This window comes from Drosophila miranda, chromosome 3 (assembly GCF_003369915.1).
Source record: "Drosophila miranda strain MSH22 chromosome 3, D.miranda_PacBio2.1, whole genome shotgun sequence".
Taxonomy (NCBI): Eukaryota; Metazoa; Arthropoda; class Insecta; order Diptera; family Drosophilidae; genus Drosophila; species Drosophila miranda.
Genome location: NC_046676.1, coordinates 17,718,640 through 17,735,770, shown reverse-complemented (window position 1 = coordinate 17,735,770; position 17,131 = coordinate 17,718,640). Strand labels below are relative to the sequence as shown.

General features: G+C 45.6%; 2 protein-coding genes across 7 annotated transcripts in view; both read right to left on the bottom strand.

The window, feature by feature from the left end:
* Positions 1-42: 42 nt before the first annotated feature.
* LOC108159035 (telomere-associated protein RIF1) lies at positions 43-4,875 on the bottom strand. Its single transcript, XM_017291956.2, has 4 exons — positions 4,649-4,875; positions 2,071-4,576; positions 1,755-1,999; positions 43-1,694 (listed from the first exon to the last, which is right to left on the bottom strand). Exons 1-4 carry the CDS (start codon positions 4,748-4,750, stop codon positions 342-344), a joined length of 4,206 nt encoding a protein of 1,401 aa, XP_017147445.1. The 5' UTR covers positions 4,751-4,875; the 3' UTR covers positions 43-341.
* Positions 4,876-11,397: 6,522 nt separating this feature from the next.
* Positions 11,398-17,131, bottom strand: part of LOC108159469 (neurogenic protein mastermind) — a 65,254-nt gene continuing 59,520 nt past the window's right edge. For all 6 annotated transcript variants that reach the window (XM_033390329.1, XM_017292788.2, XM_033390332.1 and 3 more), the window contains 3 exons: positions 15,404-15,704; positions 14,181-15,332; positions 11,398-14,098 (listed from right to left, as the gene is read on the bottom strand). In XM_033390329.1, the coding sequence (XP_033246220.1) occupies positions 13,413-14,098; positions 14,181-15,332; positions 15,404-15,704 (2,139 nt within the window). In that variant the 3' untranslated portion in view covers positions 11,398-13,412. The remainder of the gene's footprint in view (positions 14,099-14,180; positions 15,333-15,403; positions 15,705-17,131) is intronic.

The window sequence follows — 17,131 nt, the reverse complement described above, 5'->3', positions numbered from 1 at the left end:
ATAATCGCATTTAACCCATTGTGGAAAGAAACGAAATTCGAGTGCGCGGGCTTGCACAGTGGCTCTAACCATACACTTATTCTGCCACAACTGTTATTTAATTTTTTTAGCACAAATGAATTAAGACAGATGTATTCAAAAAGTTTCACAATTAATGCAAAACTCTCAAGATATGACTATAAAATAATTAACTTAAGGATCAACTAAAGCTTAACTAAGATCCAAGTGGTGTGTATCCATGGGTGTGCAATAGCAGCATGTTATAAATACAATTATTTATGTTTGCTGAAAGCTGTCGTTTCAATGGATTCAACGGGAGGGCTCCCGTTGGCTGGATCTGCTTATAAGTTGGAGGAGGAGTCCGCTGCTGTTTCGGCCACATTGTCAGGGCTGCCGACGGCGACGCTGCAGCTGCTGTGGCTGTTTGTATTTCGATCGCTGCGAGAACGTATCAGGTGGTTGATGAGATCAAACAGTTGGTCATCGCTAGGGGTCCACTGCAGCAACAGCTGCTGGACTAAGGCCAGACGCTCTGTGTCGCTCTTGACGATGTCCGAAACCTGGGCCAACAGGCTACTGCGGCAGTTGTTGTTGATCTTTGACTTGGCGCATATGTAGTCGAGCACCGATTGCAGATTGAGCCGATCGCAAACCACCGACGAGAGATTCTCGCGCACAGCGTGGTCCAAAAAGTCCTTGGAGTAATTCTCGGACATCGTCTCCAGCACATTCGTCTTGAGTTTATCGTTGGTGCTCATCTGGCTGGACAGGAATTTGGCCACTATGCCGGCACTCTTCAGAGTGGAGCCAGTGTCCTCGTCAAAGTAGCGCTGCAAGACGGTCTCCAGGGAGCACCGGCTCACCAGCAGATCCAGCGCCTTGTCTGTGTCCAAAATAGCGACATCCTGGCAGACGGCGGCCTCTCTCCCCTCCTTGAAGCTCACTCCAGTGCTGGCTGCACCGGAATGGAAACTGGGAGTACAGTTGTGCGCCGTCGTCGTTGAATCGTTCCACTTGAGGGTGGTGAAAGCATCCTCCTCCACGACATCTGAGGATTTGTCCAGCGTTTTGTCCGCTGTGGCTGACCTGGCCGTTTGCTCGTGGGCAAACTTCTCAATCTCTATGATGCTGTCCAGACGACCACGGCGCTTCAGCGCGGATGTCTGGGCGATCTTGTCCATCAGCAGACAACGCTTGGGCTTGCTGCTGCGACTCTCATCCGCGTCCCGCAAATATTCCTTGGTAACGGACACAGGCGGATCGTGGAAGCTCACCCGCTTGCGCTTCAGGGCAGGCGACTCGTACGACATGGAGTCATCGATGCTCTCAGAGCGCAGTTTCCGCTTCAGGATGCTTACCGACGGACTGGCCGAAGGCGAGGGCAGGCGCTTCGAGAACACCAGCAGATCCTTGGCCTGTATGGGGGTGGAGGTATGTTCCGTTCCCGTCAGCTCGTTCAGCTCACTGGTGGGCGTGGACAACTGTTCCGCTCGGTCGAGTACACGGGCCGGAGTAACCTGAACACGGGACGACAGGGGGGCATAGGGGGAGATAGAGCCGCACCCGCCGTCCAGTTTCTTGTTGCGAATCATGTTGATCAGCTGAGCCCCGCGCCCTGTCAAATGCCCAGTTGGCTTCGGCCTTAATGTGGGGCTCGTGGAGTTATTGGTCTGTTTGCGATCCGGTGGAGAATTCTGAAAGCAGAGGGAGGAAGCATTAGCATAATCAGAAGAAGGTATGCGTCGTTTACTCACCAAATTGCACAAGCGTGCGCTGGATTTCCTTGGTGAGGTCTCCGAAGCTGGAGTTGCCTCCACACTGCTTCCGGGTAGGAATTGAGTGGAGGGTATCGGTTCCATTGGCATATCCGGTGGGGTAAGTTGGGTTTCGGGGCCATTGACCGATTTTTCAGGCTCAGCTGAAGCTGTAGCTGCTACCTCTGGGAACAGATCTTCACTCTGCATGGGAGTGGCTTTGGCTACATTTATTTTGGCAACAGCTGAAAGCGAGACAAATAGTTACACACATGTCGTTGGTCAGACCAGTTTCGGTTTTCTGTTTTGCGCTTACCTGCTGAGCTCGTAGAGGGGGAAGACAGTGGCAGTGGCTGTGGCTGTGCCTTCTTGGGCGACTGTATCTGTCGCTCGGGCGTGACAGGTGGCTGTGTTTGCGCTTCCCTCAGAGCTGCACGCTTGCGGGTCTGACGCATAGGCACCTCCTCAACGCGCTCCTCCATTGGATCCGCCAGAGTACGTGGCTTCCGGAATTTATTCTTCTCTGTGGTTGCAGCGGGATTGGAATTGGAAACCTTGCGGCTGGGAGTGACGACAATAGCGGCTGGCTCGTCGATCGGCAGACTTTCCGATATAACGATGACATTATCTTCGTCATTATTCTTGCCTGCGATGGCCAGCTCTCCCTGCTTGCTCTTGGCAATCACAACCTTCTTGGGCGTCCACGGCTTGATCGAGTTAGAGTCCTGGGACTGGCTCATGTCATTGTAGAGGGCGGGAATGTCCGACTTCTCTGCAAAACGCTCCTTCTGACGGTCCGTGAGTTTCTCCGGATTCAGACTCCATACAGAGGGTATGATAACGAACAGGTCCTCGCCCTTGAAGATGTCCTTCAGCTGGTTGGCCATCGTCTTCATTTGCAGCTTACGGAACTTCTCTTGAATTGACCGTTTCCACTCATCCAGAAAGCTGCCTTCGTACTTGTTCTTGTTCCAGCACTGAATGCCAGCCGAAAGAGTCGGCTTGAGGGCATCAAACACCACCATGAGTTCGTTCTGACGCAGATCCAGGATCACATTGCGCAGCGTATTGAGACAAGCCTCCAAGATCTGCTGCGTCGGATGCTCAAACACGGCCTGGAGCAAGCCAAATACATCCTTGTACAGGGGCGGATCCTTGCAGAGGCCCAGCTTTAGCACTGCCGCCACATACGTGTCGAAGAACTCGTAGAAGAGCGGCTCGTCTTTGCTCTTTAGCAAATCGATCAAGGTTGTCTTCAGGTCCCCCACAAACTTCTTCCGGTCGGGGGCGTTCTGGCCGGCGTGAACGAGCTGTCGCCACTGATCGCAGAAGCTGCTGTCAAAAGCGTTGCTCACGCGCCGCCCGGCGAAGGCGGCACAGGTCTGGAGGGGCCACAGAAGCCAGGTATCCAGCAGGGCGGCATTGTGGGGCAGCCGATACTCGAGAGAATTATCCCGCAGGTAGTTGGTCATGGCCTGGGACACCTGCCGCCAGACGTGCAGCTTAACGGCGAAGTCCTCATGATCCTCCTCTTCATTGGGCTGCATCAGGAGCTCGGCAAAAGAGCTTAGCAAACGAAACTCGTTTTGGTTGCTGGCATCGATGTTGTCTGTGGCGTAAATCGCCGATATGCATCGCTGCAGGATGGCCGGCGGCACCTCCTTCTTGGCCTTGAGGCACAGTTTCAGGTAGGCCTCCAGGACGTCCAGGAAATCGCTGCCGGCCACCCGCTCCATCTCCAGGCTCTCACTCGCTATGGTGTTAAAGACCGCTCGCACTATGCGACCACCTGACGCGTCAGGACTGAGCAGACTCGACTCGATTTCCCCGCAGCAAGCTATGTTGAAGGAGGCAATGCCCAGCCTGAACATTGCGCGGCATAGGTTGCGCATCAGCAGTTGCAGCAACAGCTGCTCCGACTCCGTGGAGTCGTTCTGGGTGAGCAGCTTCATGCCTGCCACAGCGGAAGCCAGCAGGGGACGCCAGTGCTGCTGCAAGACCTCTGAACTCATCAATGGTGAGGGCTGGGTAAGTGGCTCCAGGCGAAGCTCACGCATCAGACGCTGCAGGGGTTCACTGGAGTCAACATTCCACAGCGACACGAGGCAGGGCAGGGCGAGCTCGCGGCACGACTGATAGTTGTGGGCCAACCCGGTGGCCAGACCCCGCGGTCCGCCGCCGAAGATGAAGATTAGGAAATGCTCGACGGCATTGTCAAAGTTCTTTGGTAACTCTGAGTGAAGGCAGGTGATGAGGTACCACCAGACACGCAGCTTAATCCCGCTCACATGAGAGGAGCGTGACTGAGAGGTGCGCAGGGGTATCAAGAGCAGTCGAAGGCGCTTCGAAGATGCCAGCTCATCATACGCGGCGAATATCTTGATCAGCACACGCCAGCAAAGGAAGGCCTCGGAGCGCACTCCGTGGTCTGGATTCCGAAAGCCCATCTCAACGATGGCCAGGAATTTGTTAATGTAGGTGCATCCCCGTAGCAGCTCCTCATCCATTATCTGCACCAAAAGGGTCCAGATCTTGTGCCAGTTTGGGTTCCTTGCATCTCGCATCTCCCCAATCAGCAGTGTGTGTTTCTCGACAAAGTCGCTCCTTAATTTTTGCCAACATGTGGCCTCATGTATCACCGACACGTCCAGGGCAACCAGAGCCTCCGCCAGAGCGGCCACGGCGCAGTTCTGTATCTTTCGGTCAGAGTCGAACATCAGCGGGAGGATGTCGCCCAGCCAGAATTCTACGAGTTCATTATCTGTGAACGAAGTGCCTATAAGGCCCGTGGTCTTGCAGCTGGTGGCCAGCAAGTCTATCATCTGAGGGTATCAACCGATGTTTCTTTAAATGATTGTTTTCATACGACGGACAAAGAACGTGATTCTACTTACGGTGCAATAATTCTGACGACGACCAGCAGCCAACACTTCTTTGGTCGACAGCTGCACTGTGTGGTACGCTTCGCCCGCTTTCGCAACGTCATCGATGTCCATTGCTGCGTTTGCGTTCGATTTAAGATAGTTTATTAAATATATAAAGAAGCACTGCAAGGCAATATAAGACAATCTTTTTTCACGTAATTAAAAAAATTGTAAGAAAAGCGCGCGAACTGCTGAACAGTGTGACCGTCTATACTGACGAAGTCAGGTTCTGTTATACATATTCCTCGTTTTTGATATTCCGACGAATACTACTAGCTATATAGAACTTTTAGCCGTGCCCACATAATTTTAGCCCGTTGATGAATAAATTTTCTACACAATTGGTTAGTTTTTAGTCCTTGCTTTTATTGTATTTTGACTAAAACAAGGTTTAAACAAAATAGTTCAACAAAAAATCAGTCGCAATGTTGCTGGTATTTGAAGACATGATGCGTGTATAGGCCTTTGTGCACCCTATTTCGTTAATTTTATATGAAGATCAAACGCAATTTATTAAGACCTTTTCTCAAATTGATATGTTTTTTACTTATTCATGTGTATTATTAGTATCTTGTATATATTTATCTCGATCCTGATACCTACTGAACCTTGGAAGACAAACATTTTCACAATTCTATAACATCCATTTCTCCCAGGGTATGTGTGCATGGAATTAGCAACATGTTTGTGTATGGAATGAGACTCATTGTTGCAAAAGCGAAACTGCGGCGAATCGGGTATTGCCTATATTTCAAGCTATAGATGCCCACTTAGCTTTATCCCATAGATAAATGCATTTTCTACAAGATTGCTTCTTTTAATTACCTTTATGTATTTTATTTTGACCAAAAAACGGTTTTCAAGTAAATGTTGCCGCAACAGTGTGTATGGAATGTGCAACATTGTGTATGGAACGAGACTCATTGTTGCTAAAGCGAAACTGCGGCGAACTGCGGCGAATTAAAAAAAAACGACCAATTCCTCATATTCTTTGTTCCGTTGAATAATATTATCTATATGGAATATTTAGCCATGCCCACTCAATTTTGTACGATTGATGAATCAATTCTATACATGATTGGCTTATTCGAAATACTTGCTTTTATTGGATTTCTATATAACATTGAAAATGAAATTAATAAATGACAAAAATACCATTTAGCACTAAAAAACACCACATGGGAGCGCGGCGAAAACCAGTTTCACAGTATGACCCTCATATACGGTCTCATTTGAAAAATATACCGAGTGGTGCGCGCCAAATTTGAATGTGAGCGACAAGGATTTAAATGTTGTCAACCGGGCCTTTATCTATGCCCACATAATTTTATACGATTGATGAATCAAATTTCTACTTAACTGGCCAGTTTTTAGTCCTTGCTTTTATTGTATTTTGACTAAAACAAGGTTTAAACAAAATAGTTCAACAAAAAATCAGTCGCAATGTTGCTGGTATTTGAAGACATGATGCGTGTATAGGCCCTTGTACACCCTATTTCGTTGATTTTATATGTAGATCAAACATAATTTATTAAGACCTTTTCTCAAATTGATATGTTTTTTACTTATTCATGTGTATTATTAGTATCTTGTATATATTTATCTCGATCCTGATACCTACTGAGCCTTGGAAGACAAACATATTCACAATTCTATAACATCCATTTCTCCCAGGGTATGTGTGCATGGAATTAGCAACATGTTTGTGTATGGAATGAGACTCATTGTTGCAAAAGCGAAACTGCGGCGAATCGGGTATTGCCTATATTTCAAGCTATAGATGCCCACTTAGCTTTATCCCATAGATAAATGCATTTTCTACAAGATTGCTTCTTTTAATTACCTTTACGTAATTTATTTTGACTAAAATACGGTTTTCAAGTAAATGTTGCCGCAACAGTGTGTATGGAATGTGCAACATTGTGTATGGAACGAGACTCATTGTTGCTAAAGCGAAACTGCGGCGAACTGCGGCGAACTGCGGCGAACTCAAATTCGATTCAAAAAACGACCAATTCTTTGTTCCGTTGAATAATACTATCTATATACAACATTTAGCCATGCCCACTCAATTTTTTACGATTGATGAATCAATTCTATACATGATTGGTCTTTTCGAAAAACTTGCATTTATTGGATTTCTATATAGCATTGAAAATTAAATTAATAGATTGATGAAATTGACAAAAATACCATGGGAGCGCGGCGAAAACCAGTTTCTACAGTATGACCCTCAGAAATATACCAAAATATACTGGCTCATTTCAAAATATACCGTAAATATACTATTTCTACTATTCTATTTTACATATTCCTCGATTTTGATATTCCGACGAATACTACTAGCTATATAGAACTTTTAGCCGTGCCCACATAATTTTATCCCATTGATGAATAAATTTTCTACACAATTGGTTAGTTTTTAGTCCTTGCTTTTATTGTATTTTGACTAAAACAAGGTTTAAACAAAATAGTTCAACAAAAAATCAGTCGCAATGTTGCTGGTATTTGATGACATGATGCGTGTATAGGCCCTTGTACACCCTATTTCGTTGATTTTATATGTAGATCAAACATAATTTATTAAGACCTTTTCTCAAATTGATATGTTTTTTACTTATTCATGTGTATTATTAGTATCTTGTATATATTTATCTCGATCCTGATACCTACTGAGCCTTGGAAGACAAACATTTTCACAATTCTATAACATCCATTTCCCCCAGGGTATGTGTGCATGGAATTAGCAACATGTTTGTGTATGGAATGGGACTCATTGTTGCAAAAGCGAAACTGCGGCGAATCGGGTATTGCCTATATTTCAAGCTATAGATGCCCACTTAGCTTTATCCCATAGATAAATGCATTTTCTACAAGATTGCTTCTTTTAATTACCTTTACGTAATTTATTTTGACTAAAATACGGTTTTCAAGTAAATGTTGCCTCAACAGTGTGTATGGAATGTGCAACATTGTGTATGGAACGAGACTCATTGTTGCTAAAGCGAAACTGCGGCGAACTGCGGCGAACTCAAATTCGATTCAAAAAACGACCAATTCTTTGTTCCGTTGAATAATACTATCTATATGGAACATTTAGCCATGCCCACTCAATTTTGTACGATTGATGAATCAATTCTATACATGATTGGCTTATTCGAAATACTTGCTTTTATTGGATTTCTATATAGCATTGAAAATTAAATTAATAGATTGATGAAATTGACAAAAATACCATGGGAGCGCGGCGAAAACCAGTTTCTACAGTATGACCCTCAGAAATATACCAAAATATACTGGCTCATTTCAAAATATACCGTAAATATACTATTTCTACTATTCTATTTTACATATTCCTCGTTTTTGATATTCCGACAAATATTACTAGCTATATGGAACTTTTAGCCGTGCCCACATAATTTTATCCCATTGATGAACAAATTTTCTACACAATTGGTTAGTTTTTAGTCCTTGCTTTTATTGTATTTTGACTAAAACAAGGTTTGAACAAAATAGTTCAACAAAAAATCAGTCGCAATGTTGCTGGTATTTGAAGACATGATGCGTGTATAGGCCTTTGTGCACCCTATTTCGTTAATTTTATATGTAGATCAAACGCAATTTATTAAGACCTTTTCTCAAATTGATATGTTTTTTACTTATTCATGTGTATTATTAGTATCTTGTATATATTTATCTCGATCCTGATACCTACTGAGCCTTGGAAGACAAACATTTTCACAATTCTATAACATCCATTTCTCCCAGGGTATGTGTGCATGGAATTAGCAACATGTTTGTGTATGGAATGAGACTCATTGTTGCTAAAGCGAAACTGCGGCGAATCGGGTATTGCCTATATTTCAAGCTATAGATGCCCACTTAGCTTTATCCCATAGATAAATGCATTTTCTACAAGATTGTTTCTTTTAATTACCTTTATGTATTTTATTTTGACCAGAAAACGGTTATCAAGTAAATGTTGCCGCAACAGTGTGTATGGAATGCGCAACATTGTGTATGGAACGAGACTCATTGTTGCTAAAGCGAAACTGCGGCGAATTGCGGCGAATTAAAAAAAAACGACCAATTCCTCATATTCTTTGTTCCGTTGAATAATACTATCTATATGGAACATTTAGCCATGCCCACTCAATTTTGTACGGATGATGAATCAATTCTATACATGATTGGCCTATTCGAAATACTTGCTTTTATTGGATTTCTATATAACATTGAAAATTAAATTAATAGATTGATGAAATTGACAAAAATACCATGGGAAAGCGGCGAAAACCAGTATTTCTACAGTATGACCCTCAGAACAGCACCGAAACATACCGTCTTATTTTAAAAACATACCGTAAATATACTTAGGAATTCAAGTTCTGATATACATATTCCTCGATTTTGATATTCCGTCGAATATTACTAGCTAGATAGAACCTTCAGCCCAGCCCACATAGTTTTATCCGATTAATGAATCAATTTTCTACCTGATTGACTACTTTTAAGTACTCTCTTTTATTGCATAGTGTAGAAAACAAGGTTTAAACAAAAAAGGTCAACAAAAAAACAGTGGCAACGTAAGTGAGTATGGAATGTAACGCCCACCGGAGTATGGGCTCAGCTATACCCTATTTCGTTAATATATATGAAGAAACTGTTTTTCCAAGCTGCTTAGAAACGCAATTAATATAGAAATTATCTCAGATTGTTATGTTTTAGACATATTCATGTGTATTATTAGTGTCTTGTATATATTTATCTCGATCCTGATACCTACGGAGCCTGGGATGACAAACATTTTCTCAATTCTATAACATCCTTTTCCCTAGGGTATACAAATTAGTGTTGCCGGTAATCATTGTTGTCAACCGGTTATGCACCAATAAATACTCGTTTATTATCTTCCGTCGAATATTCCCAGCTATATAGATCTCTCAGTTTTGCCCAGATAATTTTATATGATTGATGAATGAATTTTGATCAGGATTAACTTTTTTTAAGTACTTGCATGTTTTTTATTTTGACAAAAACACGGTTTGTATGTGCAGACTTATTTGTTGTCGACCAGGGTATGGGCCTTTGTATACCATATTTCGTTAATATTATATTAAGATACTGTTTTCCAAGACATATTCATGCATTTGATTAGTTTCTTGTATATATATCCTGATCCCGATACTTATTCTTGGTCTCTGTAAGAAGACAATAAGCTGCAAAATATTGTTGAAATACCTTTTAAACAGAGACTGACTAGTTTCTGCATTTATTCGAGGCTGCGATGACAAACAGTTCCTCAATTCTATAATATCCTTTTCCCTAGGGTATATCCGGTATTTTGTTGTAGAAAATACTCAAAAATACTACGTAAATAAGTATACAAATATACCACCAAAATATATCATCACCAATACGCCATCTGCTGGTATTTATATGACGTAATGATTTTAGTCCATAAGAATATATACAGACGGCGCCACTGCAAGCTTTTGTTTCATGTAACTTACATTTCTTTATCTAATCTGATTAGATCTATATATCTCGGTAGTGCCAAAAATTGAGAGTGGTTTTTGTTGCTGTTAACATCCTTGATCAGATAAAGTCCTGTTCTGCGATGCTTCAATTTCACTTGGTCCACGGTCTATAAAATGTAGGCAACATGTGATTGGTACCACATTTGTTCAAAATTCGCCCGACTTAAACCGAACTAAATGTCTTCGGTTGTTCTGCCACCGGGGAGCCCTTATGTGCTCAACTGTTAAGAAAAACATTCTTAGGGATGTTTTAAAAAAAAATTAAAATTGAACTGCTCCGTTCCCAGGTTGGGAGGCTCAACCTATACTCCATCCTGAAGCTTCTCCTCATCCTGGAGGGCGTTCGTCTGAGTTGCGCCTGCTTCTTTGATGGAATGCCATTTCACTCTCTCAGCATAGTACAGATTGGTATAAAAACAAGTTAAAATTTATTTACAAAAGTAATATTTTTCTATTTTATTTTGTTACTTTCGTTCTGTTTTCTTTAATATTAAAAGAACATCTATAAATGTTTGATTTGCTTCCCAACATTTTCTTTTGTTTCTCGGAGGACAACAAACGGCAATCAGAAGACCCGTGCACCAATCAATGTTGGCCAAACAAAAACTAATCCAAAACGCTCGCTCAAGCAGAATTTGACTTTCTTCGAATTCAGAGACGTAGACGCTTACAGAAAATATCTCGCTGTTTTCGTATTTTAAATAATTAATGTTTTGGTTGGCCTTCTCGTTAATTGATATTAAGTTAAGATTTTCTCGTTTCTTTCTGGCCCAAGCTTCGCAGGGCAACTGATCAATGGATCTGCGTAGCGAGGTGGCATCTTAACGATCAGATCACCGTACGGTCTAGCTCGCTAGTTTGCTTTCGCGTTGAAATATATATGTAATAATAATATGCCATATTGTATATAGTAATAATATGCGTGTATATATATATAATATATAATTTGTATTTAATAATAGTGTATATATAATTTGCGGTTTTCGTATAATAATTATAAACAAATCATCATCTCGTATCCATATCATTTAGCATTAGTTACAAACTACAATTCGCGTATTTTTATTCATTTATAATTGTAATAGTAAATTTTGTTAGATTTCCTTCGTTTTTGTTTGTTTTCGGCTTAAATACTTGTTCTTTTTCTCTGTTAGTTTTTAGATGTATGTATGTATTATGTATATGTGTATATCTTTTGCTAGGCGTGTGCTGTGGAGTCGAGCTCTTGTTCCTACATACTCGTATTCCTGCTGACCCTTCCGAATCACGGTAGACACTGCAAAAATGGCTGTGATCTGTCTGTATGTATGTCTGTCTCTGTAACTATATATTGTAAGTAGAAGATCTGTGGAAGTGGCATCCGAGTGCCTGGTTCAAAATTTCTATGGCCTCAACGGAACGTCTAACTTATGGACTTATGGAATTGCTCTAATTAGTTTTCGTACAATAATTTCATTGCTGGAATCTCTGGCGTTTTCTTTAGCTTATTTTCTGCTGAATAGTGTCCCGTTTCTCCTATTCCTCTCTATCGTTTTCTGTGTGGGCGTGGCATGGCATCACTTGGTAATGCGGCCAGGCGCATGCATTAAATATAAATTTCGATCTCTCCTTACTTTCTCAAAACATTTTGTGGCTCCTTAGGGCTAATTACACATACACTACACTCGTAAATCGAATTGTTAGCGCTGCTTTTACAATAGTCAAATATATATATATATATATCGAGTCGCGTGTATACGCGTATATGCGGATGTGTATGTATGTATGTTTGAATATTATGTGTGTGTTTGTGTTTTTATATCAATTTATTTAACAAACTACTAAAAAATTACGTTTCACTACCAAAAACTACGCATAGTTGTATGTATATATAATATTTCCGTATATATAGTGTATATTTGTTAAATATGTTTTGTTTGCGCTTTTGTCGCACTGTTGCTCCGCTTTTAAAAATTCCATTTAAAAATGAATTCAATTAAAAAATCAATGTACAATAATAATTATAATTATAATAATAATAACTGTTTCTCATTCACGAATGGATTTTGTTTTGTTTTTAAAAGTTCTCCCATTCTCCTCGCGCTCCCACGGTTCCTCCTTTGTGTGTCTGTGTTTGTGTTTTTGCTTTTTGTTGATTTCTTATTTGATTCGTAATTTCTGTTTTATTTTTCAATTTTTGTTTAAGCATTTAAAATATCACCAATATTTTTGCTCATTCTTCCGATTGATTCTCGATTTCGTTTTCCCCCCATTTTTTTTCTTAATTTTTTTTTTGTAGTTTTTTGCTTGTTTGTCGATTTTTTGTTTTATAAAAACTAAATAAAATTAAATACATACAATATAAAATGTACAACTATTTTGTGTTTTTGTTTTGTTTTGTTGTTGTTTCTCCCTTTTGTTGTTGGTTCTTTTTTGCTTTTGCTCTCCATTGTTTATGGTTTTTTTTTCTTGTTCTTTTGTTCTTTTTTCTTGCGGCTTTTGCTTAAGTAATCAAACGAAGTGGGGGGGCGGCGCACAACGCACTGGGCGTGGCACAAAATTTGCATTAAGTACAAGTGCTTAAGTGTTCTGGTGCCGTGGCGAGGCGTGGCGTGGCAGGTCGCTTCTGCTGCGACTCTGACTACGTACGCATTAGCGACAGTGTATTTTGGTTGATTTTAAAGTACTTGTGAATACTTTTTGATTTTCCTCAGTTAATTGATGGCCTGGCATATGGTTAAATGGTTGTATGGAATGTCTTGCGAACTCTAGCCGCTACCACGCCCAGCGGCCGCACGCCCTGCACCTTGGACCCTGTCTAAGGTCGGATAATACATTCGCTACGATACGATACGTAACGACACGATACGTTGCGCTACAGTGGAGCCAGCAAAACTAGAAATTATAGTACATAGACGAACGAACTTAGCTTAGGTATACTCGTACACCCGCACGAGTAGGTATAAATACACACACACAATTAACAAACAAAGTAACTTCATTGGCAGGGACGGGGCATGGGAATGGGCATGGGCAGGGGCAGGGGCCTGGGTCGGGTTCGTTTCGTTTCGGGATGGGGTTGGCCAAGACCAATAACAACAATAGGCAACAAAAAAAAAATTGTGAACAAAACTGAGGCAACAATGTGGTGGTGCTGGTAGTGCTGGTGGTGTGTGTGGTGGTGCTGGTGTATGGTGGAGACTACTTCAACGAATCTAAGGCATATTAAAGTCCTGCAGATTGAAGTTGTCGTTGTCGAGGGAGTTGATCAGATCCTGCGTGGAGAAATTGCTGTCCACGGGCAGGTTGTCCAGGAATTCGAGACACAAGTCATTCGAGTTGGCCACCACCGAGTTGATCGTCTGGCTTATCGAGCTGGCGCTGGCAATCGTGTTGGATGCGTTGCCACCAACCGCTCCCACCCCACCGGCACCGACGCCGCCGCCACCGCCACCGCCACCGCCACCTCCGTTGTTGTTGCTGGCCGATCCCGGACCGCCTCCCTGGCCCTGACCCTGCATCTGCAGCAGCTGCTGCTGCTGGTGCGTGGTCGTGGTGGTGCTTTGGACAAACTGCTGCTGCTGCTGCATAGTGATCTGCTGCTGGGTCTGCGTCATGTGCATGCTGGACATCTGCATCTGGCTGGCCATCATGTTGCCGCCGGCCGCCGACTGCTGCTGCTGCAGTAGCTGTTGCATCTGCATATTACCGCCTGCTCCGGGTCCCATGTGCTGTTGCTGCTGCTGCTGCTGCTGCTGCTGTTGCTGGCGCATCAGTTGCTGCTGCATCTGGGCTGGAGTCAGTTGCATTTGCGGTACATTCGGACCGGACATCATGCCGGCGCCGCCGCCATTTGGTCCATTGCCAGGCGCATTAGGGGCTCCGTTGGGCATGAAGTTTCCTGTTAAGGGAGGGAGAGGTGGAGGGGAAACCAATCAAGTTAATAAATGCAGCGACACGGAGGCCATCTTCATTCCACTCACCACTATTGAAACCGCCTGGGCCCTGCCGCATGGGGCCGCCGGGTCCGGGGCCGCCGAAGCCCATCTGCGACTGCTGCTGGGACATCATCATGTGCCGCCATTCCTGCTGCGATCCCATGGGCATGCCGTCGGGAGTCACTTGGACATTGGGTGGACGCTGCTGGGGCCCACCCATGGGTCCGCCCGCCCCGCCGCCGCCATACGGACCTCCCATTCCGCCACGCGGACCACCGCCAGCTACGCCGTGCTGCTGCATGTACATGGCCGCGTGCTGGGGCCGCATCATCGGTCCGGAGGGAGGGATCGGCTGCTGGGTCATGCGGCGCATGGCTGCCGCCTGGGCAGCGCTGTTGGGGAAGCGCCCGCCGCCGTTTCCGCCTCCACCGCCGCCCACGCCCACTCCTCCGACTCCGCCCACACCAACACCGCCCCCACCCACCGTCTGCTGCATCATCTGGGCCTGCATCAGCTGCGCTTTGGTGGCATTGTACTCCGGCGGAGGGGGACGCGCGCCGGACATGTGCTGCTGCTGCATGGCCTGGGCGCGCATCATCTGCTGTTGCTGCAGGAACTTGGCCTGGTTAGGCCCAGGGCCGGGAACCTGGCCGGGACCTGACCCAACCCCGCCTCCCCCGCCGCCCATCATCATCTGGGCATTGGGGCCAGCCGCGTTCGGGTTCATCTGCATGGGGTTCATGGGTCCGCCCATCTGCATGCCCGGCATGCCGCCCATGGGTCCTCCCATCTGATTCATTGCACCGTTGCTGGGTCCACCGGCGGGCCCATTGCTGGGCATGCCTCCGCCGCCTCCGTTGCCGACGCCTACCCCAACGCCCACACCCACTCCAACGCCCGGACCCTGGGGTCCCTGCTGCATGAGCGGGACATTGGGTCCGTTTGCATTTGCCGCTGCCTGCGCCTGCGCCGCTGCTGCCGCCGCTGCTGCAGCTGCCGCTTGCGCTTGCGTCTGACGCTGCCGCATGTTGGGCGGCACCTGCTGCTGCTGCTGCTGTTGTTGGGCGGCTGCCTGTTGCTGCTGGGCAGCCGCTGCTGCCGCCGCCGCAGCCGCCGCCTGTTGTTGCTGCTGCTGCTGCTGCTGTTGGCTGAAGCTCATGCTTTGGCTTTGGGAGAGCGAGAAGCCATCGGAGGTTACTGCAAGGGGAAGGCGATTATCGATTTGGATTAGCTTTTGCGGTGGGTGGGAGAGAGGTAGGGACACTTACCGTTTGCGTTGCTCATATTTTGATTTGGTTGCTGCTGCTGCTGTCCCGGATTGGGTCCGCCATTGCCCACGCCCACTCCGACGCCCACTCCGACGCCCACTCCGACGCCCACTCCAGCTCCAGCATTTCCGCCATGCGGTTGCTGCTGCTGTTGTTGTGGATTGTTTCCGCCGTTGCCAGGCTGCTGCTGCTGTTGCTGCTGCTGGGCCTGCTGCTGGCTGAAGAAGACGCCCTGTTGGGCGGCCACGGAGACATTGCTCTTCATATCGCCACTCAGATGCAGATGCTGACCAGCCGACACCTGTTGGGGATGGGATGGAAAGGAAAGGAAACGATGCGTTGCGTTGCGGTTAAGGATGTTATTCATATGGAACTTTGCGGTGAGTCTGTCCCAGCCGCTCTGCCACTCTGCTAATTTGCCATCCCATTGCCACTCAGACGACACATTTTGGCCCAGGCCAAGACCTGACACATTGCTTGGCATCCACAGGCAAAGCCGCAGCCAGAGACAGATCTGCAGCAGCCACGCCACCCCTGGGCGCCCAACACCTACTCCATTCGAAGCTCTTCCCACTTTGGCTGTCAGCTCCATGTGTCGCACGCACTCGCAGACAGAGTGAAAAAGAGAGAAGGAGAGAGAGAGAGAGGCTTTCAAGCTTATTATCGCCACGATGGCTTTCGAATCCTCATTGACTGCCAAATACTCACACACTCCCTCAGAGGCAAATGCAAAGAGAGGGATATAGAGAGGGAGAGAAGGGACGATGACAACAGCAAAGCATAAATCTTTCGGCACTTTTTCCTAGTCCACTACGTGCCTCTCTTTCTGTCTGCTGCTGCTTCGCTCGCACACACGCACACACGCACGGCCGGTCACGGGCTTGGGCTCGGGCAAGCAACAAATTTGCCATTCATTTGTTATTGTAATGGGCCCGAGAACGGCGCAGCCGAAATGCAAAATAAACGGAGGACAGAGACAGGAGCGATCGACCTCCGCTCTGCTGGCATTTCAATGCCATCCCTCTCCAACCTGTCGTCCTCGCTGCTGCTGTCCTCGTCTCGGGTATCGTCCTCGTGCCAGTCGACTCCTCTCTCTCTCCCGCTCTCACGCATCAGCAGAGGCAGCAAAAATAAATCTTGAGGCCGCAGCGTCGCCTTTGCAATGGCGACTATGGAAGCAGCGAATACCCTGGATTTGAAGTAATCCACTGTGCGTTTCCATTGCTCCCTCTTTGTGGCCATGTCATGCCATGCAGAGAGGCAGAGAGACAACAGCAGCTTTCACTGCACAAGTATTTGTTCTAGTTGTTGCTTCTGCCTGCCGGCATTAGCCCTTTGCCTGGCATTACTTGGCCGTTCGAGGGTATCAAGAGCCTCGACCAAAGGATGCATGTTTCTTTTGCTGCCGCTATTGTTGTTGTTTTGTGTGTGTGTATGTGTGTGTGTTTTCTGCAGCTGCACGCATTTTCATTTCATCCACGCTCGCGTGTAAGCGGCAAAGAGTGAGTGGCCCGGCGAACACTGCCGCAAAGTACACTGATTAAAAGTCATGGACTCTCGTCGGGGGCCTAATTGAAGTTTAGTGCCTTGGCTTTGGCATTGGACTGCTCTTGTTGCTGCTCCTGCCCTCGCCGTTTTCGACTGCTTCCCATAAATCATTTCGCCTTCGAGGCCTGAGGTGTGAAAGAACCGAGGAGCCGCCCAAAGGGGCAACAATCGCTTGGTTTG